Source organism: Myiozetetes cayanensis, unplaced genomic scaffold (genome assembly GCF_022539395.1).
Source record: "Myiozetetes cayanensis isolate MyiCay16 unplaced genomic scaffold, myiCay2020 scf48, whole genome shotgun sequence".
NCBI classification, from domain to species: domain Eukaryota; kingdom Metazoa; phylum Chordata; class Aves; order Passeriformes; family Tyrannidae; genus Myiozetetes; species Myiozetetes cayanensis.
Window position 1 is genome coordinate 90,934 of NW_026087720.1, and position 26,492 is coordinate 117,425.

The 26,492-nt window shown below is 52.1% G+C and overlaps 1 protein-coding gene across 25 annotated transcripts in view; it reads right to left on the reverse strand.

Moving 5' to 3' along the window:
* The window catches only part of SCRIB (scribble planar cell polarity protein), a 99,541-nt gene that overhangs the window by 21,714 nt on the left and 51,335 nt on the right, over positions 1 to 26,492 (reverse strand). For 8 of the 25 annotated variants that reach the window (XM_050331115.1, XM_050331117.1, XM_050331122.1 and 5 more), the window contains 14 exons: positions 21,372 to 21,629; positions 20,682 to 20,792; positions 19,342 to 19,518; positions 18,810 to 18,926; positions 17,706 to 17,894; positions 16,804 to 16,923; positions 16,497 to 16,553; positions 13,214 to 13,270; positions 12,407 to 12,490; positions 6,189 to 6,257; positions 4,151 to 4,201; positions 3,449 to 3,490; positions 2,471 to 2,596; positions 623 to 730 (listed from right to left, as the gene is read on the reverse strand). In XM_050331115.1, coding sequence (XP_050187072.1) covers positions 623 to 730; positions 2,471 to 2,596; positions 3,449 to 3,490; positions 4,151 to 4,201; positions 6,189 to 6,257; positions 12,407 to 12,490; positions 13,214 to 13,270; positions 16,497 to 16,553; positions 16,804 to 16,923; positions 17,706 to 17,894; positions 18,810 to 18,926; positions 19,342 to 19,518; positions 20,682 to 20,792; positions 21,372 to 21,629 — 1,566 coding nt within the window. Of the gene's footprint in view, positions 1 to 622; positions 731 to 2,470; positions 2,597 to 3,448; positions 3,491 to 4,150; positions 4,202 to 6,188; positions 6,258 to 7,822; positions 8,231 to 12,406; positions 12,491 to 13,213; positions 13,271 to 16,496; positions 16,554 to 16,803; positions 16,924 to 17,705; positions 17,895 to 18,809; positions 18,927 to 19,341; positions 19,519 to 20,681; positions 20,793 to 21,371; positions 21,630 to 26,492 lie in introns of all 25 variants that reach the window. The other 17 variants (XM_050331136.1, XM_050331112.1, XM_050331135.1 and 14 more) reach the window with 16 other exon arrangements.

A 26,492-nucleotide genomic window follows, 5' to 3' on the forward strand; every position in this document is an offset into this window, starting at 1 on the left:
TCAAGGGGATGGGCTCAGCAACCTCTTACAATTTTGGATGCATTTGGACAATGCTCTCAGGCACATGGTGGGATTCTTGGGGGTGTCCTGTGCAGAGCCAGGAGCTGGACTTCATGATCCTTGTGGGTCCCTTCCAACTCAGGACATTTCATGATTCAATGATTCTAACTTTCAAGGTTGTCCTGCTTTGCATGGGAGACTAAGGCAATGACCTCCAAGGCCTCATCTAACCTGAGCTGTTCCATGATTCAGCTACATGGAGGGGAGAAAAAATAGTTCTAGTGAAGCTCAAAATCAAAATCCACTCAAAAATAGCTCAGCGCAAGTTTAGCCTGGCCCTGGACTCTGGAATTTCAGAGTTCCTTTGTATGAGAACAGCTTGGTGGTACATCAACATCCCAATGTCCAAGGAGAGTAATGATGCTGTGAGATTCCAGGACCTGGTACACTCACAGACAGGACTCTGCAGGCGTGGTGAACAGATGCCAAATTCCACAGGACCTCAACATCCCCCTTCTCCACAGCAGCTTTCTTTGGAGGGAACAGATCACCACCTTCTTCCCTTCTCACACCTGCTCTGCTCACACCTCTGCTGGAGCAACCCCCCAGCAACACAAGTTACCTGAGTCCCGAGCAGCGGGTGGGACAGGGGCACTGCTGCGAAGGTCTTGTAGGCCTGCTTGACATTGATGGGGACCTCGTCAGGGGAGGGTGGCGACGGTGGCTTTTGCTACAGGGACAGACAGGAGGTAAAGGTGAGCACAGGTGGTGTGAAAAAACCCACACGGGGGAGACACAGCCCAACTCTTGGCCTGCAGAGCTCGAAGAGTGGGATATGAAAAAGAATGTGTAATGGAATATGTAAACCTTGCCAAGGCTGTTTCCTGAGCCTTGGGCAGGAACACAAGGAGCAAAGCACTGCACATACACTACACACAGCAGCACATGGGTCACAGCCCTGTTTTATTTCCTGGATGGTGGAGGAATGGTACTTGCAGTGGCACAGATCCTCACTGATCTGACAAGAATGTTGTGATGGATCTCCTGGCCAAGGACCACATTGCTGTCACAGTCCTTGAGGACTTCCACCCAATTCAACCAGCATGTGACTACCTGAATCAGGGGTTTGGGGGCTGGAACAGGACAGTTACATGGTTGACTCTGACCCCTACTAAGGGTTGAACAAGATTCCTTCTAGTGGAAGGTGTCCCTGCCCATGGCAGGGAGTGGAACAAGATGGTCTTTAAGGTCCCATCCAACCCAAACCACCCTGTGGTTCCATGATCTGATTCAAGCATTTGTGACCTGGGAGGAGATCTGCCTCTGATCTCAAATATTTCCTTTGCAGAATTCCACTTACTCAGAAACATCTGACAAAGTCTGAGGGGACCTTCCTATTGCTCATCACTGTCTTTGCTGGTCCTTTCCTCATCCACCTTCCCCATGACCCCTCCTGCCATGTTTGGGGGGAAGCAGAGTTGGGGTGACCTGCTCAAAGCACCACAGAAATTATTGGGATGGGAGGCTATGACATCCCAACCTTCCTTCTGCTGGAAAACAAATACCCTTTTGCTATTCATCACTCTAACCCTCCAGCTGCACTAACCTAGTTCCAGCCCTTTGTAGTTTTTCTTTGTTCTGGACTGAGGCTAAATTATGTTGTTTGATCATGCTCCTTCTCCACAGGCTAAAGGACAGCACAGTGAAATCCGAAGAGACTGTAAAATGTGGACCATGACCAATTCCATGGGTTCTGTACAGCTCTTTGCCTGCAAACCACGCCTCTGTTTTGGCACCATGTCGTACAAGCTCCAATAGAGACAGAAGGGCTGGATCCATGGAATCCCAGGATGGTTTGGGTGGGAAGGGACTTAAACCACATCCAGTCCCAGCCCCCTGCTGTGGACAGGGACACCTTTCACTATTCCTTCCACTTACATATTTAAGGGACACAAGTCTTCTGGCATGACAGACCAAAACACCTGAATCTTTCTCTCCCATCAACAAACGGTCCTGAAAATATGAACTTTTCAAAAATAATAATTCTGTAAATCAAAAAATCCATCAGCAGGATGCTATTGACTCTTGCTCCAAGGTGCCAGACATTGAAAAAGGTTCTGTAGGATTTATGCCTCCACAGAACTTAACACCTCACAAGTATGGCTCTAAACCTTTCCCTGCTCTGGGGATTTTGGCCACAACAGCTTCAGCATTGCTGACTCCTGGGATGGGGAGACACAGGGCAGCTGGGGAGGCCCAAAGAAACAAGTGGGATGCACCACCTTTGATGACTCCTGCCTGTCAGGAGTGAGGGCTCCTCCCTGGGGTACCCAGACCGGTGCATGGACACCACCAGCCTCAGCTCAGGCACATGGATGTCAAACCACACCATGGCTGCTGGGAAGGTGTCCAGCCAGGTGGCACCTAAGGCAGGGAAATGGCTTTCAGGGAGGAACCCCAAGCCACTTACAGAGTTGTGGATCCTGAAGCATGGCTCGGGCTGCTGGAAGGGGTTGGGGCTGTCCCCCTCCTCCGCAGTGTGTGAGGCAGCACTTTGTCGCACGCGGGACAGAGGCTGAATGACGCCAGGCTTGGTCTGCTCATGTCAGCGCCCCAGAGAAAAGCAGAGGAAGAGGAGGGGGAGGGAGAAAGAGAGAAGAGAAACGAGCAGTTAGGGCAGCAAGGTGCCTGCCATGCAGGTGAATAAACAAATCTATGCAAATCCATGCACCCCAGCTTCATTCCTCAGCTGTGCTGCCCGCTCCAGCTACCAGACCCAGACCGGCAGGGAGAGCTCCTGGGTCCACCACCAGAAGAGATTCAGCCAAGTCAGGGTCACGCAGGACCAGTGGGTTATGGAGAATGCCAGGACACAAGGGAGCATCTGCCACACAAGAAGCAGCTACAAGGGTCAGTGTGAGTGTGATGAAATTCAGAGAATGTGAGCACTGAGGATGGAAGTAGGGAAACATCAGCCAGGAACTGGAAACTGGCAGAAGCTGTAGATGGAAGTGAACCAGACCCAGTCAGGGCTCTGACTAGAAATGCAGTTATAGGAGCAGAGGCAAGAGTCTAAGACTTGACCTAGGCATCATCATCACTGCTGGATATTGTGTGGAATTGAACAGAGCATCGGACACTAAAGAGAGTGGCAGCAGGAGTTGGGTAAGCCAGCAAAAACCCCAGGAGTGGAAGCTGCGAGGGGAAACAGGAATATAAGCTGCTAAAACAATTGTGTTGGGTTTTCAAATTGATAATATTTAAGAACTTGGTGCATTTGTACAAACTGGAGGCACAGTGGAGGACTGAAGGAGATAGAATAGGAGCCAACAGTTGAGCTGCAAGTCTGGGTGGGAGTGAGCACCCACAGGAGGAAGAGACTAGCTCCACGTGGCTAGGGGATGCACAGGAACACCACAGTCAGGTCTCAGAACTGAGTTGTACTCACTGATTTACTGTCATCCTGTGACGTAATGAAGTTAATGGAAGCCTGCAAACAGAAACACAGGTGTGAATCTGGAGTCTGCCCTGAAAACCTTTAGTTTACCTCTGCCCCATTGCCTACCGTGTGTGGAGAACTCCTAGATGCCACAGAAACCCCCCACACCTGCTTCTCTGAGTGGGGACAGGCTAGAGCCCATCTGCCAGAGCTCCTCCCAGCTCCTCTGCTATGCGAGGATACCCTCAGCTCTCTGCACATATCCAGGTTCTGACCTCTAGGCTGATCCTGGTCCTGACCCACAGGCACATCTTCTGGTCCTGGCCCATGGGCAAATACCCTGCTCCTGGCCCCGGCTCACAGCCCCTGGTCCTGTTCCCTGCTTACATCCCCAGGTCCTGGTCCCTGGGCATATCCTCTGCTCCTGGACCATGGACACATTCCCTGGGCATATTCCCACCCTCTGCACTTGCCCCCAAGCCGGAGCAAAGCCATCCCACCGCAGGTCCTCCCCAGAAGCGCTTGCAGGTGCCATCACAGCAGCAGCTCACAAGGAGCAGCCCCTTGTGCCTCAGGTGCCACCAGGGCGCTGCTTCCTCAGCGAGCCCCAGGGGAGCCCCAAGCCCCGCAGGGACACGGAGCTGGAGCACGGGGCGTGGGCAGCGGGAGCAGCCGGAGCAGCAGCGCACACCGCACACCAGCAGCACTTACAAAGCGGGTCTCCCTGCCGGCCAGGTGAGGAGGCCGGGGGGCTGCAGGCACCTGGAGAGGGGCATCAGCAGGGGAGAGAATGGGAGAGAAAATGGAGAGACTGGGTTTTCCATGGGAGAGAAGCACAGAGACTGCAGCACCTGGAGCTGTTGGGGTCCCCACTATGGGGGAAGCCCCTCTGCCCTGCTCAGCACACACACAGACCCACCACAAACACCTCCTGCCTCCCCCAACCCCCTCACAGAGGCACGACGTCAACTCGGGACAAAGGATTCCATTTCCCTCAGGACTTCTCTGAAATAAGCCAATAAATTCTGGCTGGACTACAAGATGTTGAAACCAAAGAATTAACATTAAAAATAGATGAAGCCAAAGAATTAGAGATGCAATTCCTTGGAACTTCTGCTCTGGAGGAACAAGACTCCTGAATCTTCAGAAAAGCAGAGAGCTGGGAGTGTTCAACCTGAAGAAGGCCTTGGGGGGACCTTAAAGCCCCTTGCAGTGCCTAAAGGGACTCCAGGAGAGCTGGAGAGGGACTTGGGACAAGGGCCTGGAGTGACAGGGCAAGGGGAATGGCTTCCCACTGACAGAGGGCAAGGTTAGATGGGATATCGGGAAGAAATTTTTCCCTGTGAGGGTGGGGAGGCCCTGGCACAGGTTGCCCAGAGAGGCTGTGGCTGCCCCATCCCTGGAAGTGTCCAAGGCCAGGTTGGACAGGGGTTGGAGCAACCTGGGATAGTGGAAGGTGTGTCTGTCCATGACAGGGAGGTGGAACGAGATAGTCTTGAAGGTCACTTCCCACCCAAACCATCCTGGGAATCCATGGAAACCAATCTCAAAGAAAACTGGCAATTGTGGTAAAAGGAAAAACTACAAACAGCCCAAAACAACCCTCACCAAGTTTGCAGCTGCTGTCAGAAATGCAAATAGAGAAACACATGCAGTTGGAACAAAGTGCCTTGAAATAGTGTTGCTATAACAAATCTCATCCTCTTCTAATCTTGCTGTGTTGACACTCAATTCCAAAGGATCCAAGAACGGAGGGAGATGCGAGACAGACTGAGAAGTAGCAGGAGATGGACTGAAGTGCTGCTCCTACAGTTTCAGCACATGGTCTCGATCCTTCTCCTGAGCCCGTGTCACTGGTCACCTCACCCCAAGGTAAAGCCCTTCACCTCAAGAGTCCTCTCCAGCTCTGAGAACTGAAATGGCTCCACTGAAGATCAGGGAAGTGCTAGAGCCAGTGGGGAGAGCAGCTGGACAGCTGCTCTCAAACAGCTGGAGAGCAGCTGTCCAGCTCCAAAAGGAACACAACAGACCCAAAATGACTACAGACAGAGACAAAGTACAACTTGCAGTTCACTCCAGCCCCCAGTATAAAACCCAATTACAGATAATGGCTGTGAAGGGAAATTAAAAATTCCATTTAAGATCATTTAACTTCAAAAGGTTCAACTGAGCTGTGACACCTCCTGCCACAGGATGGACAGTGGGAGCAAAGACTCAGAGACTGAGAAGGAAAGATCAGAGTTGATATAATGAGTAAGAACAGTGAGGTAGGACAGGTAATATTCATAAAGAAAAAATAATCAGAAGTTACAAGAAATAGACACTTTCCACTGCAGAAGGAAAACCTCCGAGCAAGCAGCACTGGTTTACAGACCCGAGATTATTCTCCAAACCCTGACTCCTCCATTTCTTACCACATACCAGTTGCCAGGGTCTCTGTATAAGGCATTGGTGAGGCCATTCCCAAAATACTGACAACTACAGGTTGTACCACTCCGGGTACATCATCACCCTGGAATTAAGCCACCTCTCAGAGCTCATTTATGACCAGCTAATCACCCTCCTGGCTCCCTGAGGCATTTTGAAGGAGGGAGTTCTTCCCTTGCTCTCTAGTTGCATCCTGTGACAGATCCCCTCCACCTCGACAGTGTCACTGAAGGATGAAAATTGCCCTCAGCTTCCTCTGCATTTCACCCCTGGAAGTGCCTCCCTGCCTTTCCCATATCACCTATCCAGAGGGCAGTCTCACCTGCAGATTACTGGGAGAATAGGGGGTTTCACGCCTGGAATTTCCTGTCCCAGACTCGCCCACAGGAGCCTGAAAGAGAGAAGACAAAGCTCGAGAGTTACTGTATGGCAGGAGAAAGTCCGTAGAGCCCAGGAGGCATAGGACACCCTGGACATCCAGCCGTGGCTTCTCACCAGGGAGCAGGGTTAGCAGGACCAGCAGCAGCTGGAATGTGCCAGAAACTCCAAAAAGCACTAGAAACAGCAAGGGAATTGGAACTGGGATGACATCCAAACACCCTGCAAGGCCAGCTAGATCAGGTACAGCCTCAGCCTCGTACCAAGCCCTGAGAATCCTCTCCCCTGACTCCTCACAGCCCTCACGGGCAGGGCCACAGTCCAGGCAAACCTCCTGCTGTACAGACACTGAGCAAAAATTGCCATTTCCAACTGGAAGGAGACAGGAATCATCCCCAGCCACATCCATTACTATTGGCCTGGTGGCAGAACCAGTAGCATTGGAGAGACAGGGCTCTCCTCAATTCCAGAGGAACCTCTGGCACCAACGCTTGGCTGAACCAGCCGACAGCCCATCCCAACAGCTGGACAGAGAGCAGAGTCCCAGGAACCACCTGCACTGTGACTGCAGGAGTGAGGAGCACATCTCAGAAGTATTTTAGATGCCTAAAGATGAAAGCAGGTCATTTGGAATTTAGAGAACTGTTTAGGCAAACCTATGGTTCCCAGTCACTAATTCCACAGCCACTGGTCAGTTGGTTCAAGTCAGCCTTGGGCAACAGTGTTTAATCTGACAAAGTCTGAAGTGACCTGAAGTTCATACTGGAGCACAGATTCCACTACATGCCTTGCTCTAAGCTGACCTGCCTACACACCTGTGAAATTCCCTAAAACATCTCCAAGATCAATACAGCTAGGGGCTGGGTTGGTTGATTGATTGTTTTTTCCTCCGTGTGGGGCTGTTTATCTGTGGCTGTTTAGCTTTTGAGACCTCCCAAAAGGCTGAGAAAGCAAGAAGGGAAAAGCAACGTGAAGCTCAGAGGATGGACTAGACCCATCTTTGGGTCTAGTCTCTGCTCTGCCAAAAGTTCCCTGTGCACAAGCAAGTATGTCAAACAGAAACAGATTTCCCAAAGCAGAAAGCAAAGTTCTCCCTTGAAATCCCAGTCTCATCCTACCAAAAAGTGTCATTTGGAGGAGCAGCTCCTGGGCTGTGGATCAACCACGGCAGCTGCTCTCCACTTGCTTTTCAGACCTCTAAGAAGGGCCATTCAGGCCCCAGGTGGCACCAGCACCGATCTCCCACAAGCCCTGCCAGTCGCGTGCTGCCAGCTGAGTGGGCAGGGACACTGCTGTCCTAGCTGGCCTCAGAAGGACAGCAGGGAAGTCACAGATACCACTGTGTCCCCTCAGCGGGGCTCGGCAGCGCACACATGGCCATGACCGGGGTGCGTTAGTGGCTGGAGGACAACACACCGACCCTCGGGGACCAGCAGCCCCCCCACGCAGTGCTGGGGCACACGGGTTAGGGGGGCCCGGCCCGCGGGCACCGTGCTGCCCGGCGCTGGGGTTTAGTAGGGGGCGGCAGCCCAGACTGTGTGAGTACATGCCAAACACCACATGGCACACACCGCTTGCCTTGCAGTACAGGCTGGTCTTCAGCACGCCCCCGCTGCCGTAGCCCAGGGGAGGCCCTCCCAGGCTGGCTGTGCCTGCAGCCTTGCCCCTGCGGTTGGCCACCACAAAGGGGTTCTCACTGAAGGGAATGGGCTGTGAGTCGATCAGACACTCTGGCTCTGGCGTTTCTGGAAGCTGCTCCTGGGACAAGGGACACCCTGAGGAGTCCTGCTTGTCTCCCCAGGGTTGTTCTGCCCCGCTCGTGTGCTGATGGGGTGACGTGGAGTGCTGAGGGGGCCCAGCCACACTGCCACTGGTTGCACCCGCTGCCAGGTCCGGGGACGCTTCCCGGCTGTCCCATTCTGTGGGCAGGGACAGCACCGTGCAGTCACCCTCCATGCTGGAGCTGGGCTTAGTACACTGAACAGGCTGAGAGGAAAACAGAAGGATCAGACAGAAATAAGGAGAAGAGAATAAAGGAGAGGAGGAAGAAAATATAGAGCAGCTGCTGAAGGACAGGGAAGAGAAGAATTCCAGTGCTAATGCCCACATATCATGCCATCCCTCTCTCCTGCTCTACCACCAATCTGTGACCCCCAATGCCACTTTCAGAAGAGGACCCTGCTGTTCACACGTACCCTGGGGAGCTGAAAGGCACGAGCGCTCCCTGCACTGCTCCAACTCACACATTTCTCCAGCTGCTCTCCAGCCAAACTCACTGCCAACACCTGCATGAGCACACATCCTCCCCCTGCCCACCACAGCACACAGAATCACAGAACAGCTCAGGTTGGAAGGGATCTCTGGAGATCAACCAGTCCAACTCCCACACCATTCACACTCCCCCTGCCATGGCCTGGCCTCTGCTGTCACACTGCCACATAGTCACACAACACCCACCCCGTGCATTTCCATCACACCTGTACAGGTGAACATGGTTTTATGGCTCCACTGCATCATAATTCACCCAAAGTACTAGAGCTCAGTAGAGCTGATGGAGCACAGACCCCTTGGGTGGCTCTTGCTGATGGCAGGACTGAGGCAGCCCTAGCTTTACCAGGGCTTGCACCCAGTCCAGGCAAAGCCCCGACCCTTCCTCTTAATGCCATAGAAGAAAATTTGTTACCCCAGCCACAGCCTTCCTCAGGAGAGCAGAGAAAGGCAGAGAGCAAAGAGCAAACCTTCCATCCAAGTGTCTCTGGGGAGCAGAAAGACCTCTCCTGTTCAGAACACATTCTCCAGCTCCTGTGTCATGGCAGTGGTCACCAAAATAGCTCTTGGGGGTGGGCTGGTGACTACAATGGCAGCTGGGAGGCTCAGGAATTTCGGAGGCCCTCCCCTAACCCCCCCAACCCAACCTCTGTGGTCGGCAGAGCCCTGGCTCATATCATGTTTCCTGAGCAGCAAAGTCTGTGCTACCTTGAGGAATCCTGCCATTGTGGCTATATGACTTTCCAGTGTAAAAACCCTAATTCCAACTGCCTTTTCCCAGGGGGCCATCAAGCTTGATAGTCCGTGGGGAGTCTTAATCCCTGTTTTGTTCTTGGACCTGACTGGAACTGGGTAGGATCTGCCCCTAGCTGTAAGCTCCAGCTTCCACTGTCGTGGCATGTCCCGGTGGGGATTTCTCACTCCCTGGCCCCACAGGAACTATTTCTGTCAGACAAGCCACAATTTCTATTTTGGGTTAGCAAAGATTTGGGCAATGCAGTGAGCTTTCCCAGCCTGCAGACAGGACAAGCATGTGTTACCCTGCAATCTCCAGGGCACTGAAAGAAATCTAATCTGAAATCTGCAGAACAAGTACAGAGAAAGAATCAGTGGCAAGAAACCAAAGAGAAACAAATTCAGAGAAGAAAGTACACGTTGTTAATTAACTAATCATGGTGACCTGGTCCTGAGACATGTCAGTTCTTCTCTGCTTCTCATAGTCCAGAAGGCAAAGCTAGACTTAAATCATTTTGCTGTGATCAGTGCCTCATGGGTCTGGCTTTCCCACCTGTTTGATGACAGAGACTGTAACAGCTCTTTGACTCCTGCAAGGGCATTGTCAGAGAGTCACAGAATCCCAGGATGGTTTAGGTGAGAAGGGACCTTAAAGCTCATCTCATTCCACTCCCCTGCCAGGGGCAGGGACACCTTCCACTAAACCAGGTTGCTCCAAGCCCTGTCCAACCTGGCCTTGGACACTTCCAGAGATGGGGCAGCCACAGCTTCTACCCAGACATTGCAGTACACTGGCTGCATGGCCAAAGAGCATTGCCCAAACGAGCATTCCCATGCTGCTTCCGAAGGGAATTTTCAGTTGGGCTTTTAAGAGCGGACAAACAGAACAGGCAAATCATCAGCCTTTGTTAAATCCTGCTCACAAAGGGACCTAGATGCAGCAACACAGATTGATCCAAGGCAGACAATCACCTGCTCCCTTCTCTAGGGGCCATTCTCAGAATCCTCATGATAAATTCCACCCTCAGTTACAGTGGTCAGGATTGATGTGCACCTCCTCTTGCTCCATTATCAGAACAGGAACAATTCCCTGCAGCTCTTCTTGCTCCACAGCCAGGACAGGAATGGTTCCCTGCATCTCCTCCTGCCCCACAGTAAGGACAGGAACAGTTTCACATAGCTCCTCGTGTACCATGATGAGGATAGGAACAGCTCCCTACAGCTCCCCCTATCCCAGAGCAATGACAGGAACAGCTCCTTTGCATGGAACTCTGTCAGTAAAAGATACCCAGACACTGTTTTTAGAGGAGAATGTATGTGGTGAGAGAGTTGGGCTGGAGACAGGGAGAAAGAGAAAACCACAATGGGAACAGGACAAGAGAACAGATCATCTGGATGCAGTCAGACTGTCCAGAGATGGATGACCTGTCACTGACCTGCCTGTCCTGAAGGACCACCAGAACCTCCCTATCCCCACACCAGAATCTCACTTGTCCCCACAGTCCAGGCAGACATACTTTTCCAACCAGAGCAAAGACAGGGCCAGTGACAGCTGGACAAAACCACACATTGGCACCCTTGGGCCCTTCCCTGAAATAGGACATTTATAGATGCCGCCCATCACCCCGGCATTCCGGCACACTCAGCCCCACATTCCCATGCCAGGCGTTCCCGGGTTGACACAGGCTGCAAGGCACGAGCTCCCAGAGGCTGCTCCGCTCTGGACCACACTTGGGTTGTCCGGCACAGAGGCAGCTGCTGCCTGAGGCTGGCTCTCCCCCTCTTCCAGCTACCAAGTTACACTCAGAGGTGCTAAAAATAAACCTTTTCCTGATAATGCTTTTTGTGTGAACAGCGGGAGGGAAACCTAAAAGCTGAGAAGTATGTGAACAAAAGGAGCCAGAGCTGGGGACAATGCAAGGCTGTCATTGAGTGAGGCAGAAAGCAAGAGGGCCTGGAAATGGGAGGAAAGAGAACAGGAGAAGAGACCTGTTTGCATGGAATGGGATAGAGACTAGAAAGGTAAAAGAGACGATCCCAAAACAGTGGAGTGGGATGATGAGAGCAAAGGGAGGTCTTGCCACACCAGAAGGAAAGGAAGGTGGAGACTGAGGATGTGTGAAGAAGCAGACAGAAGCCCAATGGAATAGGGGTGATGCAGGGAAGATAAAAGGAAGCAAAGATGGAAAGGGGAGAATTTAAACAACACAGAAGGGAGATCAGTTTGTAATCCATAAAGTTTGTGAAAACTGGAATTTCTCACCACCACATATGAGGGACTGGCAGGCAGAGCACAGGGCAGGAGCATCCACAGCTGGAGTCACGACACACAACACGATACATGAGCCACAGGGCTCAGCCACAACATACAACCACAGCCACTTTGTCTTCTGCAGGCCTGGGGGATCTTGGTTTTCATAGAATCTCAGGATGGTTTGGGTTGGAAGGGACCCTGAAGACCATCCAGTCCCACCCCTGCCATGGGCATGGACACCTCCCTTTAGACCAGGTTGCTCCAAGATTGGTCCAACTCGGCCTTGAACTTTTTAAAATACTTTCAGTCTCAGCATCTTCAGCCTTTCTCCTTTCTAAACACCACCCCAAAATGGATTTACAGCTGAGCTGTGCACCCAACACTGTCAGCACTGTGTTGGGAAGTATCTTTCCCTCTCTCCTTGGCAGCTTTCCGGAGCTGCTTCCTTCCACAACAAATCCCTGCACTCTTCAACTCATGTCCCCTTCTTCTCTTTCTTCTGGGCTATTCTTTCTGCCTTGTTCCAGGCTTTGTTTTTTGCAACTTTGCAACTTCTCTTCCCAAAAAGAAAAACTACCTGGCTCTTGCTATCCTCATTTTCTTATTCCCATCTTTTCTTTGCAGCTACCTCCTGTTTCAGTGCCAGAGCACCCCACAGTTCTGCTTCCCTGTTTTCCTCTGCAAAGGATGCTGTCACCTCCCACAGCATGGCACAGGTGAAGGGCAGGTAAGGAAAGGACCACGGCCTCCCCTGCAGGGATCCCCATCTCCACAGCTCCTCAGTGCCTCCCCCAGAGGGACCCCCACCTCCTTAACTCCCTCGTGGCCACTCCCCCACAGGATCCCCACCTCCTCGGTGCCCTCATAGCCTCCCCCCTGCAGGGACCCCCCCAGCCCCCACTCACAGCACGGTTGCCTCTCTGCAGGCCGCTGCTGGGCAGTGCTGCCAGGGTCCGGTAGTCCAGGCGCAGGGGTTCACTGGGGATGCTCTGGAGAGGAGCAAAAAACCACAGACACCAGGAATGGGTCAGGTCCAAAGTCAACTAAGTCAAGGAGGAAGAGCAATGAAAAGGGAACCACCCCAGTAACAATCAAGGCCTTATCTCCAAACTCTGCAGACTTCCCACTGCCTGGAAAAGGAGCTGGAGTTGTTCCAAACACAACCATGGGGATCCATGGCAGGGGCTGGGCTTGAGAAACCCTGCAGAGAACATGTCGCTGTGGGCTCCTGGCCACCCACTGCTGCTCAGATCCCCTCACTCCTCTTGCTCCCATATCCACTCCCTCACAGGGAGGGAGGAGAATGTGCTGTACCTACCCGTTTGCTCCAAGAGCATCCAGAACAGTTCCAGTCTGGATCTGGACATGTTGAAGAATACAACTCTGCAATTCCTCTAGTTTCTTTTCTCAGCCTTAACTCACACTCACTGTACAACTTTGTTCAATTTATCTTGTCATGTGTTGTCTTTCTAACCCCAAACAGAAGTTCAGGTTTCAAACCAGCCACTGTTTTCCACCGTCCCTCTCTCAATATATTTATACATTTCTTCAGTTCCAATCTCTTTTGCTATCCCCAAAGTGACATCCTTTTAGGGGAGGGAATGGAGAACACAGGCTACAGGGAACAAACACTTTTGGGGGACTTCTCCAGCCTTCCAGTCCAGATGTAGCCCTTTTCTGGGACTCTCCAGCCCTCCCTCCATGCTGCTCACCTCCACCTCCTCCTCAAGCTGCTGCGTGGCTGCCTCCCGCTCCCTACGCATCTGCTCCTTCCGTGGGACAGGACAAAGCCAGAGCAGAGAGACAAGAGAGAGGGAAAGAGGTCAGACATGCTGGGCAGGAACTCCCAAGGGGATAGAGGAGCAGTGCCAGCACCAGCAGAGGGGGAGCAGAAATTCAGCATGAATCCTGGGTCCAGGGAAAGAGGAGCTGGAATTCTGCACCCGTATGATTACCACCAGCAGAATGGACAGGGACACCCCGGACAACATGATCAGGCTGCCACAGTGCAGGGGGAGAGCAGAGGTCCCCAAGATCCTCAGCAGGGACAATCCTGGGGAAAGCAAAGGAAAGCACAAGCCACACAGAGCACTAAGGGAGAGGAGGAGGTTGTTCATTGCTGGAAGAGACACCTTGACAGAGCAAGGGAGGTTGGAAGGGAATGGAAAAACAAATCTACAGAGCACAGACCTGGCTGTCACCAAGGAAAAAAGGCCTAAAACTCACATGCTGCTTATAGCATCACATACAGCAATGTAAATACATCAGGGAGGGACAGATCAGTCTTAGCACAAGGCCAGGCCCAGCACAGATCATCAGCCCATGGTCACTCAGCACCACAGGGACACTACAGAGTGACCAGTGACTAATCCTGAAAGCCCCAGCCACAGGCTCGCTTCCAGGCTGCAAGAGGAAGGGATCAGTGTGGGACTTGTCCTAAAGACTGATTGACTGATTTCTGGGCGCTGATACCTCTGTGCTTTGTTGCCCAGAGCTGGGGACACAGCAGCAGCATCCTTCCCTTCTCCTGCCCACAGAACCCTCCCGGCTGCTCCTCCCAAGCAGGAACCAGATGGTCCAGAAGTCCCAAGGCTGGGAGGCTGAGAGGTGGAAAGCAGCTGACAGGGAGCCAACTGAAAATTCTGCTGAGCACCTGGGCCCTTCTCTTCAACAGCGTGCATGCACTACAGATGCTCAGTGTCCCACACTGCCCCCAGCCTCCACAGGAGAAGACACTAATGGTCTGGAGGATCACAACTCCCAAAGGGATATTGAGGGATAGTTAAAGGTCTATTCTGGATCCAGTTATGCTTGGTTCTGGACAAGCTCTCTGTAGGGTGAGTGTTCCAGGTGACACTAATCTGGTGTATGACCCTTCTCTGAGTACAGGAGTACTTCTCTGAGAAGTAACAGGAGCACCAGCCAGCCCACATGGAGCTGTGGAATGCTCAAAGTCCATCTCTGACAACATCTGGGAAGGATCTAGATTAAGATTAGAAAAATAACTAGAGCCACAGAGCTGGGACAGACAAATACACCAGGAATCAGTCCAAGGACTCATGTCTGCAGCAAGTGGGTTTGAAAACCTCTACAGTGAGTAGAGCAAAATCAAAATTCTTCCCAGTTCTTCAGTTCACAACTGGTTGTAGGCTGGAGACACATTTGGTCTCTATTGTTCTTGTGCAGGAATCAACACAAATCACTGAAGAGCAAGAAAAAAGATCCAAAAATGGTGACAGAAACTACTGAGGATGTGGCACCAAGATGGGAACTTCCTTCAGCATTCCAATGGCCCCCACACAGTGCTGGCTCCATCCCTGAGATAAATTTTATCATCAGAAACAGCTTTACAATACAATCCCAGATTAAAAGGTCCAGCAGCAAAATGTGTCTTTTCTTATGGGCCTCAGTTCATGGATCCCGAGACCTCTGAGGAGCCTGGAGCATCCATTGCTGCCTCCTCCTGACACTCCAAGGGAAGGGGTACCAAAAAATACCAGCATTTCTAAAATGAGACATACCCAAGGCTACTTCACCGATTCTAAAGGTTTTTCTATTTTTTTTTTGGCCAAGTACTTTTAAGTAATCTCAGTATAAACTTTGGCAAAACCTTTCTTTACCTGAGCCTGGACAAATGCCACCTGCTCAGCCTGAGCAGCAGTTTGGGGCCAGACTTGGTTTATTCACAGGTTTTAGAAGTTCTGATATTGACCCCACAGTACCTGAAGTCTCCTGGAGCATATTCAACTCCATATATCCATATTCAAATCCATATATGCATATTCAAATACATATTCAAATATGCCAACATAAAACTGGCAGGAAAAGCCTTTGCTCCAACAGAAACACAATGAAATCAGGTTTGCTGAACCACTCTAAGTTCCTTCTCAGGCAAGGAACCAGACATTTTATACGAAAAACTAAATTGATCTAAATTGGCTCCACTCTGGGCTGAACCAAGGGCACTGGTGAAGTCCCTCCTGCATAAATTATTCACAGAATCCCAGGATGGTTTGGGTGGGAAGGGACTTTTCAGGGTCATCTAGTCCAGCACCTGCAATGAGCAGGGAGTCTCCCACGGGATCAGGCTGAAGATTATTCTGTAAGGTCGTTCCACTTCCATCAGAACTGCCAACCCCATCCCACTCTTGTGGGGCAGCAAATGTGAAAAGGCTGAGAGATTGCAACTGCTGAGAGAACCCAGAGAAACGTCAGGTGGGACTGAACTGGAAACCTGATGAAACACCTGCAAAATGTACACACTCATCTGCCAGAGGAGCAGATTCCCAACTGACAACACCAAAGAATTCAGTTTTCTCTCTTCCAAATGCTGACTGGATAAATTACTGTTTTAGGAGAGACGAGTGGAAACCTCAAGTCCTTGAGGGGCTCGAGTCTGTTGATCTATTTCTGGGAAATCCTACTTCTGTTCCCAGGAAATTCTATCTCTGTTTCTGTGCAAGGTTGAACCAATGGGCAGAAACACAAAATGCTCACAGCAAAGCAGAGAAATGACCATGTGAACTGAGGAGAACAAAGCTGTGATCAATTAACAGTGTCACTTCTCCACTCAGGGCAGCTCTGAGCTGTGCGTTCTCATCTTTGCTCACAAAAACTCTGTCAAGTCATGGGGTACTGGACAGTGAGAATTGATTAAATTTGGGACTTCCAAGCTCACTGGCCATTTTTCTCAAAGCTGCAGCTTGGCCAGGAGGCACCAGCAGGTAACAAGAATGGACTCTGAATACCAGAGGTGCATCACCAGAGAGGTGCATAGGGAGGTACAGCAAAGCCAAAGAGCAGCTGGGGTAATGGAGTGCTTCTCTACAGAGGGAATGCCCAGAGCTGCCCATGGCACTGACAAAGAGACAGAGATCCAGAGCTGCCGTGGCACTGACAACGGGACAGAGATAACCTGTGGCACCTTCCTTGGGGCTCACGGGCTCAGCAAAGTCACTGCCACAAACAGATTTTGCTACACAAAAAATCTCTCACCACTTTCTCCATTTCTTCTCTCTCCCACTGAGTTGCTTCTCTCACCATTTCCATCTCCTAGGAGAGAGCAGAGTTAGAGCCGCCTCAACCAGTGCTCTCTCCACACCTGGAGCCTCCTGGAACCTCATGAAGGCACCACAGCCTCATCCTAGCGCATTCCTGATCCAAGTGCTGGGACCCGCTGATCCCACGCCATGTCCAGTGCCTGTTATGTTGCAGATTCCATGCACCAAGGGAAGACTAACTAGAGATTTCCAGAAGCTGTTTCCACTCTCTCACATGCTCCCGGTTCAGCCAGGACACCCACCTTCTGCAGGATCTCCAGTTCCTCAGGGCTCAAATCCCGGTCAATGGAGGAGATGCTCTCTAGGCTGTTCTTGCGCCCAATGCCAGCAGCAAAAGGGTTTGCAATGATTCCTGGGGACATCTGCAAAGCAAAAGGCAAATCTCACTTGGTGGAAGTCCACAGAGTGCCATTCCAAAAACTCCCTATCCTGGGCTGCCAGATATGGTGTACCAGGACAATCCCTGATTGTGAGAACCAGAACTCTTTCACAATTTGAAACCTCATTCCACAGAATGCCAGACTGGTTTGGGTTGGAAGGGACCTCATGAGCACCCAGTTCTACCTCTGCCATTTCAGCTGACAAGTGCTCAAGGAACCTGAGGTCTAAGAAAGATGAATGGACCCAGGTCCATAATCTAAGAAAGATTAAATGGACCCAGGTGCAAGAAGGGGATGAGGTGAGCAGGGATTGGGTTCATGTTCTCCTGGAGAAATAAAAGCTGACTAGCTAAGCCTTGAAAACAGAAATCTGAGAGAGCACAGGATTGCTCCAGGGAAGAGTTACCCTGTAGGGAAAGGCAAACAACAATAAAGAGCCAGACAACTGACTGTAAAGGAAATATTGGCCAAAAAAAATGGGCACAAATAGCCTGGGGAAAGTGAGCTTGAAAACTTCATTTCAGTGCAGTGCTAGCATGGGACAGCTCTGGAACCAGCAGGAACGAGACAGTCCTGAGGGACCACTGCTTTTCTGGACTGGCAACTACCTCTGGTTCATATCACAGGTCAGACTTTGAAATCTGGGACCTCAAAAAAAGTCTACAGCAAAAGGTTGGGAAAATCCAGCATTCTGTGAAGAAAGAGGCAGGATCCACGTGGTGGGATCCTGGTCACTCCAAGAGCACCTGCACTCCAGTCCTCACCTCGATGGCAGCTGCAGCCTTGGGGTCGAAGCCATCGCACACCAGCACGAGGAGCGCATCGCCCACCCCTCGGAGGATCTGCACCGCTTCCGTGTGCGTCATTCCCAGCAGGCTCTGGTGATTCACCTCCAGGATCCGCATTCCCACCTTCAGGCGGCCATCCCGGGCCGCAGCCCCAGAGGAGCTCACCTGGAACAAACCGGGGAGTCACGATGTCACTGGAGAGGTGACAGAGGAGATCAGAGAGCACGGGGACCATTGGGAGGACAGTGCGAGAGGGGACAACGAGTCAGGAGAAGCATCTGCAAGTACTGCTGTAGACTCATGGAGAGAGCAGGGAAGGAAGAGCCTGTACAGACTGGTAGAGGAAACAGGTGTGGAAGAATCTCTTATGGGAGATAAAAGAATGTGAATTTGAAGTGTGTTGTCCCAAGGAAACAAACTACTTTGGCTTTGCCAGTGAAGTCGGTGAGAAGGAAAAGCTCTCAAATCATGACAGATCTCAGAAAGGGAAACCGTCGTTTGGTGGGGGAGAGACACAATGGAAATGCAAATGAAGACAAACTAAGGAGGAAGTAGGCAGGGATCAGACATGCAAAGAGGAAGAAGAAAACAAGAAAATATGTGTTACTTCGGGGGGAAAAGTGATTCGAGAAATAAGTGTGACACAAGCAGTCACTTACAAAGGGAACAAAGTTGCACGCAGGGTGCATGGCACAGGAGGAAAAGGGAAGTAATTCCTGATATTTCCCATGGAAGGAGGGAAGAGCTCATGCGTCAGAGGGGGCAGGAAGCCACAGGCATGTGGGAAGCAACAGGAATGCGGGGAAAAGGAAGGATGTGTGGGTTCACATTACAGAAAAAATGTGAGAGAAAACACAAGGCAAAATAAAGGCAAACAGAAAATGGAAGAAGAAATGGTGTAGCTGTTGTAGAGGAGGAAATATGAAAGGACAGGGATTTGCCTCCTTAGGTGGAGGAAGAGTCTCTAGAACTGCTGAAACAGTGAAAGCAGAGAGAGCACACCCAACAGATCCCCCAAGGATCACCCTTCTCCTGGCAGTCCTCACGTGGCATCGACCTGCAGAGTTAATGCTCTGGTACCTTGGAAATGAAGATGCCTTCATCGGTGGGATCAAATGGATTGCCAGCATGGCCCTTGGCTCCACCCCGGATGCTGATGCCCAGCTTCTCTCCTGGAGCCTTTTCAATACATATTTCCTGGAAACACAGAAAAGTGTTCTTGTTTCTGGGACAAGATCGTGCTGGGATAGCTGGGGGAACACTCCTTGGAGTGGCCATATTCTCAATGCCCTGAAGAGGTCCTGAATTAATCCCGTCCCTCACCTGGCAGTTTGTTCTCTTTGGTGAGGCTCTGCCCTTTTCTGTTCCCTGCTCAGGTGTGGTCTTCATGGAATCTGGTCATTCTCTGATGACAGAGTCACCACAGGCAAGGCAAGAGAGCCTCACCACTCTCCCACTGGAAATATGCTTACAGGAGACTGGATCCTTCCAAAGAAGGAAATTCCAAACAGAAGTCTGGTTGTGTCCCAGTCCCAGACCTCCAGCCAGGTAAGAAACTGCCTCCAGAAGTGACCTTGTGTGATTGCCCCCAGTCCTCTCACTCAGAACCCACCTGCATACCAGGCGGAGGCGGGTCCCTCCGGACCACCATGGTGAGTTCCTGGGCATTGGAGAGCAGAGCGTTCACCGCTTCCTGGTGGGTGGCATGGCGCAGGTCGATGCCGTTCACCTCCAGGATCCTGTCCCCGACACGGAGCCCGCTGCGGGATGCCAGGCCCCGGGGAATGACCTGTGGACAACCATCAGTATAACTGGAGAAGGGAATTCCATCTCTCCTTGGAGATATGACTGTGTCCCTGGGCATCCTCCCAGTCTGTTTTGACTCCTCCCTCTGCAGCCAAAGTTCCCCAGGAGGTGACATATCTGTGAACACTGGCAAAGAATGAAGTGGGGTTTCCTTTGAACGGTCATTTCTCATATTCCCAATTTTATCTGAACCAAACCTGTTCCAGCTTTGCCATTTTTTCGTCTGTAATTGTAACCAAGACTGACAGCACCAGTACAACTCCAGCCCTCACCCAGTGCTCTACAGGGAATCCTGAGAGCTACAGAGGGACTAACCACAGCACCAAACCTCTGTTTCTGGTAAAACAAAGGAGTCAGCAAGGAAAGGCTGACATCTGTGAGCATGTGGGCAAGCAGGGATGGTGGGAAAAAGTTAGTTTGGCTTTGGGAAGAGCAAATCCTGCTCCACTGACCTGCTGAAGTGCTGCAAGAGGAACAATGGGCACATGAAGGAAGGGATCTGGCAGGCATCACTTCTGGAATTCCTAACAGCCCTTGAAAAGGTCTGAATCCTGACTCCCAGCCATTGGTGTCAGAGGAGACAGATTCAGCATCTCCATCGGACAAGAGATGTTGGAAGCAGAAAGGGCTGGGCAGGGATGTCCTCTCCAGCATCCCTAATCTAAGGAGCATGGATGTGCAGGACTGTGAGGGAATGGGCTGCAGCCAGTGACTGGCCTGTGTACTGTCCCTAAATGGCATTAGCTGATGTCACTGCTGGAACAGGAACGCGGGGTCGAAGGACATTGGCCTGAGTGCAGCAGAGCAGTTCTGGGTCTCCCTGCACTCACCCCACCAGTGATGACTGGCTGTCTGCAATGCCAGCGTTTTCTCGCGACTCACTAAAGCCAAAAGGAGCTCAGCAATTTCAGAAGCTAACTGGGATCCCTCCAAAGGGTTCAGCACAGATTACACAGGTTTGAGGCTTTTATGTGCCCTTAGATGGTTCCAGCAGCAGCAGCACATCCAGTACAACCCTTCACACATTCCCCTCCCATCCCTTTATTTCATAAATCCATCCTATACTTCTGGACTTGCATCAAAACCTTTCACCTTAACCCCAATAATCCAACAGCTCAGGGATGGGCACCTCTCCTTAGACTCTACCTTGGAAATGAAGACTCCTGGCTCATGAATCCCAAAGGGATGGCTGGAATGGTCACTGCCTCCAACGATGCTGAGGCCCAGGGGACCACCTGCTTTCACCAGGTGAATTTCCTTGAGGGAACAAGAAAAGGAGTCAGAGGGGATGAGGGATATCACATATGGACCACAAACACTAAAACCATGGAATTAGGGGTATTTTGATGGGTGAACACCCACAAGACAAGGGGGTTTCTCCTTGTGGGACAGTGCAGCCTGGAGAAGAGCTGGAAGAGGCTCCAAGAGAGCTGGAAAGGGACTTTGGACAAGGACCTGGAGTGACAGGAAAAGGGGGAATGGCTTCACGCAGACAGAGGGCAGAGTTAGATGGGATACTGGGGAGAAATTCTTCCCTGTGAGGGTGGGGAGGCTCTGGCACAGGTTGCCCAGAGAAGCTGTGGCTGCCCCATCCCTGTGGAAGTGTTCAAGGCCAGGTTGGATGGGACTTGGAGTAATCTGGGCTAGTGGAAGGTGTCCCTGCCCATGGCAGGGGGTGGAAATGGATGGGCTTTCAGGTCCCTTGCACCCCAAGCTTTTCTGTGATGACTTCGCCATGCCCTGAGAACCCAGTGTGCCAACTCCCATCCCAACACCACGTTTGCAAATGAAACCCACCCAGGATTGTACTATCCCATATCCCCAGGCCAGGCTCACCTCGATGGGGTACTGATCCTCCAGGCCTTTGGAGAGGTGGTTCCTCTGCGGCGCGGGTGTCTCCTCGGGTGGGCTGTTCCCAGGGCCGGGGAGTGGCGGGGGGGAGTGCATGCGCACGCGGGGCGCGCCAGGCGAGTCTCCCTCGCCGGGCTGCTCCGAGCCCTCTCTCTCTACCAGCAGCACGATGGTGGGGGAGGCCGCGGTAAGCAGCGCTACGGCCTGATCATGCCTGGCTTCTGTCATGTCTACCCCATTGATCTAGAACAACCCGCAAACTCGGTGTCAGTCCATTGCCCGGCACTTCCCGGCATTCCAGCGCTCAGCCAAGCCCCTGAGGGACCCCATTCTGCTGGAACATGGCCCTAGCTCAAATGCCTGTGCTCCAAAGCACCTTGTAACTCATCCCGCTCCCTCCTACCTGGCGAAGGGACACAGGTGCCCGCTCATTCCTGCCTGAGCCCAATCCCCTTCCTAGACAGCTTTCCTGCCCCTTTCCCACCTTCCCTGTGCAGCTGGTACCCTGCAGCACTGATGCTCCCGGGGACCCCACAGGCCACATGTGATGCTCCACCTCCCACACCCCAACAAACCCAGCTGGGCCTGGCCTATGCTCACCCAGGAGAACACCCAGCACTCCCAGCATTCCAGCTTCCCACTGGGACAAGAGGCTGTAGTAAAGGAATGGGGCCAAACATCTCAACATGGGAGATGCCAAAAGAGCAATTTTCAGCCACGATGCCACAACACATCAATGTGCTGGAGCACATGCTGCATTGTCACCGGGCCACCTGATCTTATCAGCCCCCCAAAGCCCAGACACAGGCACTGAAAGGTGGACCTGTCACTGGTCACCCGGCCACCGGTGGCCACCTGTGCTGGGCAAGGTCATGGCAGCCCAGGGGAGATGACAGCTCTAAGGCATTAAAAGTGACCCCAGGTACAGAGAAACCAGGAAGCACAGAGAGCCTTTCCTACAAAATTAAAACAGCTTCCCATGAAACTCAAAGGACCAGAGGGATGCAACTGTTCTCCACAAATGTATGAGAGGCAGAAAACCAAGAGCCAAGCTGGAAGAACACTGCCAAAAGGACAAAACTTGCCAGGAGGAAGCTGAAGCTGAAAATTAAAAGGTTTCTGGTCATTAGGTTCTGTAAAAGCTTTCCAAAATGAATGAGGATGTGAAAACAGCAGCTGCCAAGATGGGTTTTGACTATCTCATGAAATAACATGACTGTAACAGCCACAGCAATTGGGCTTTGTAGCCCAATTCCTCACAGCCTGATTCCCAAAAATCGTTACTCCCCAGCTCCTTCCCAGAGAGCAGTTCCTGCACTGAGCTGACATACACAGCCTGACAGGGTTTTGTCCAGAACCCCGAGACACCCCCAGCACTCAACCCGACCGGCCCTGTCCCACCCACAGTCACTGGTGCTGCTCCCACTGTGACAGGGGAGGAGAACCACAAGCAACCCTGTGCTGTGCTGGAAAATCTGAGCCCCACGGTATCAACTCTGCTGAGGGGACTGTCCCCATGGGATACCTCTGGCACCAACCACAAGGATGTGAAGGCAGCAGCTGGCACATGCCCGCAGGAAGAGGAAGGATGAAAAGGACCTGGGTAGTGGCTGCTGAGCACAGGTGACAAGGCAGCAAGCAGGAAAGGTAACAGATTAACCACAAAGGTGCACAGACCTTAATGGAATGCAAGTAGCAGAGACAGGGCTTGAACACTCCTGAATGGATCATCGAAGGAATCACCCACGTTAGAGAAGTGCAACCAAACTTGGCAATCCATCCACAGAGGCAGTGGAGATTATGAGGGGTTATCTCAGCACAGCTCTTGTGGAAAGGGTCAGCTGGCTGCAGGAAGCTTTAAGGTGGGTTGTGGGAATGTGCAGCACTTATTATGGAATGTTTTCCAAAAAGGAAAGGGGAGTGGTCCAGGATGAAAGAGGAGGAACTAGCACAGGGAAATGCTGAGGGTGGAGAACAAGAGGCTGCTGTCAGTGCCACTGTGGCCAAGCCCTGGGCCTGATCACCACATCTGCTCTGCCTTCTCCCCCCATTCTGTATGTACTGTGCCAGTTCACGCTGTTCTGGGTACATGTGTGAGAGCTACTGGTAAAATTCAAGCTGGACTAGCCAGCAAGCAGGAATCCAAAAGGCGGGGAGAGCCAAGAGCTGGTCCAGAAGCTGGATGAAAAGCTCAGGGTCTGACCAAAGAGCCTCAAAGACCTCAATGCTTGGGCCGCAGGCTGGAGACCTACAGACACGAGCATTTCCCTGACAGAGGCAGGGAATGTGTGCACATTCCACCAGCAAACCCAATGAGCTGGCTGGCAGGACCTGGGGAAAGCTGCCTGTTGTTCCTGCCCTGTGAGGACTCCTTGTGCTCAGGTGTGCACCTGTAAAGGTACTGCCCCCCCCTCCTGCTTGTGTGAATCTGGAGCCAGCCAGGTCTGCAGTGTGTTCCACCTTTGGAATCTGCACTTATCCCTGCTGATGGCTGGACCTGGGAGCAAGGAAAGTGGCAGCCATGTGTCCAGAGGAGTGGGAAGGGAGGATCCCTTGGGTCCTCAGATAGTTAACAAAAGTGACATGCAGGAGAGACTCTGGGTTCTATTACCAGATCAAGGCCCAACGAAATCACTGAACTGGAACAAGATGATCTTTAAGATCCCTTCCAACCCAAGCCTTGCTCTGACTCTGACTCTACAACGATAGTCCACAGACAGACCTGCTCCAGCATCACCCACTCTTGACTTCTCACATCCCCTCTGCTATTTTCCTGTCCCTGACACAATGAGAGTGGTCAAAGGGGGTTGGACCAGAAGGGCTCAGAGGTACCTCCCCAGAGCAGGGATCAGGGCACAGGACTCCCAGAGTTAGAGGTGTATCAGGTGTAACAGCCCTCGATGCACTTCACCCAGTAAATCTCCATTACCTGGCAATGCTGGAGCCCTCCCAGCCTTTAGGCAGCTCATTTTCCATGGTCTTTATCTAGCTAGAAAGCAAGGTCAACCATGCAGTGCAGCTCTCTGACTGCCCAAGAGGAAGGGACAGGAAATTATATTATCCTGGCGAATCTCTCAGGGATCAAACTGCCTCATTAGGACTCCATGTGTCACCTACCACTGTCCTAAATCTCCCCGGAATCAGTTTTCTTCAGTCTACTCCCAGTCCCATCCAAAAAAACCGGATGTCTTTAGTGACTGCTCCCAATCCTGCACCTTCCCTCCTAGATTCCCATCCCACAACTCCAACCCTCTGACACTGCCCCCAGCAGCTCCCTGCCCCATGACTTCCCCCACCAAAAGGACTCCCAAGAGACACGGGAATACAGGGAAGCTGGGGAGTGAGTGTCACTCACTGGGGAATTTTGGGGGTGTTAACTCGGAGAGGAGACCTAGGCTGGGCTCTTCAGTCCATGTGCTCAAAGCTCCCTTAGGAAAGGCAAAGGAGCGATTCTGGTCCTTCCCTTGTGGAAAGGTCCAGGAGGGTTTAGAGCACAGGGGAAGAGCACGAAGCTGTGCTGTATTTGTTTCCCTAAGAAAATCAGATCCTTGGCAAAGTCAGAGCTGAGGCACGCCCAGGGGACAGCAGCTTTGGAAATAGGCCCTGCCTGTGGGACCCATGAGCCCAGTACCTAGCGAGGGTCCTCCCCTTCCCCATGCAGGTACAGGGAACACACGCAGCCTGCACCCACATCCCAGGAATCACCACAGCCTGGAGCTTTTCCAACAAAAATGGGCAACCAGTGCTTCAAAAGGGTGTGGAAAGCAGGCTCAGAAGTTATGGGAATAGTCCAGTGAGTGTTCTCCTGAAAAGCAGTAACCTGCTCCTGCATTCATCAGGGCTGAGCACAGGACCTGGGCTGCAGCTCGTGCTCAGCACCAAACCTGTATGGCCACAATCACCTGTCACAGGTACCAAGGGGACCCCACTGGGGGTGTTGGGACTAATGACAGCAAGGCCTCAGCCACATCAAAATCCAGCACAGGCCCTGAGCCCTGTAAGCCTTCAGCCCACACGACCCGCTTGGAATTCACTGCAAGCTATTACTAGGGAATTGGATCTGCTTTTCCTACAAAGCTGCCCAGGGATATAAATAGAGCTGCTGAAGGGGGGTGGAGACAGGTTTGACTTTCGACTCTTAAGATTTTCTCTCTTCTTGCCACAGACAGAGCAAACCAACCCCAAATGCTGGGCCTCAGTCCTGCCTCTGTACCAGGGAGCATTAAAACACAAGCAAACCCAAAATAATTTAGTCTATGTGGCACCAGTCAGGGTCAGGGCTTGATTTTAGAAGGAGTGGGGAGCACTAGCAAGAAGGGAGTGATGCTGTACCAACTGAAATCTCCTGCCAAGAAACTAATGTAGGACCTGGGCCTGAGCAAATACAACACAGCCCCAGCCCAGGGATAGAGCAGACAGAAGCCAGCACTGACAAGGCTGTATCAGTGTTTACTCACGCCAGCGCTGCGGTAACACGTGCTCTTACCACAGCAGCTGGGCCAGAAACCCACCACCAGCACCAGGATGCAGGAGCTTTCCCTCGGAGGCAGCATGTGAGCATGGGAAGAGGGTCGGGAGGCTCAGAAGAGGCTCCCTGGAGGAGAGGAGCAAGGGACAGTAGGCAGAGACATGAGGTTAGAGCAGTGAGACCCAGACAGGACGGGAAACGGGCCAGAGTGAAGCAGGGAAGCACTGAGCTACCCCTGCCCTGCTCCACAGCATCCTTGGGCAGCCCCCTCTGCTCCAGCTCACACTGACCCCACTGTGCCCGAAAGGGCTCCATCCCTTCCACTCGCCAAGGCAGAGCCCCCTTGGGCTATCCCCCAAGCTCTGGAGGGACATCAGGCTGGGGCAGTGCTGCCATGTCACCTCTCTCCATGCCATCCCTGGGGGAAGCACTCACACACAGGCTTTAGGGAAAGAGGAGGTGTAACTGCACCCACCAACTGTCACAGACCAGGTAAAACCACCCACATTAAATGGTCCCAAAAAGGCTCAGGAGCTAAAAAACAGCCCCCCAAAATCCAGCTTCAGTGCCAGAGAAGCAGCCCCTGCATGAGAGAGGGCATGGAGCCAAGTCAGCCCCTTCCCTGCACATCCACTCAC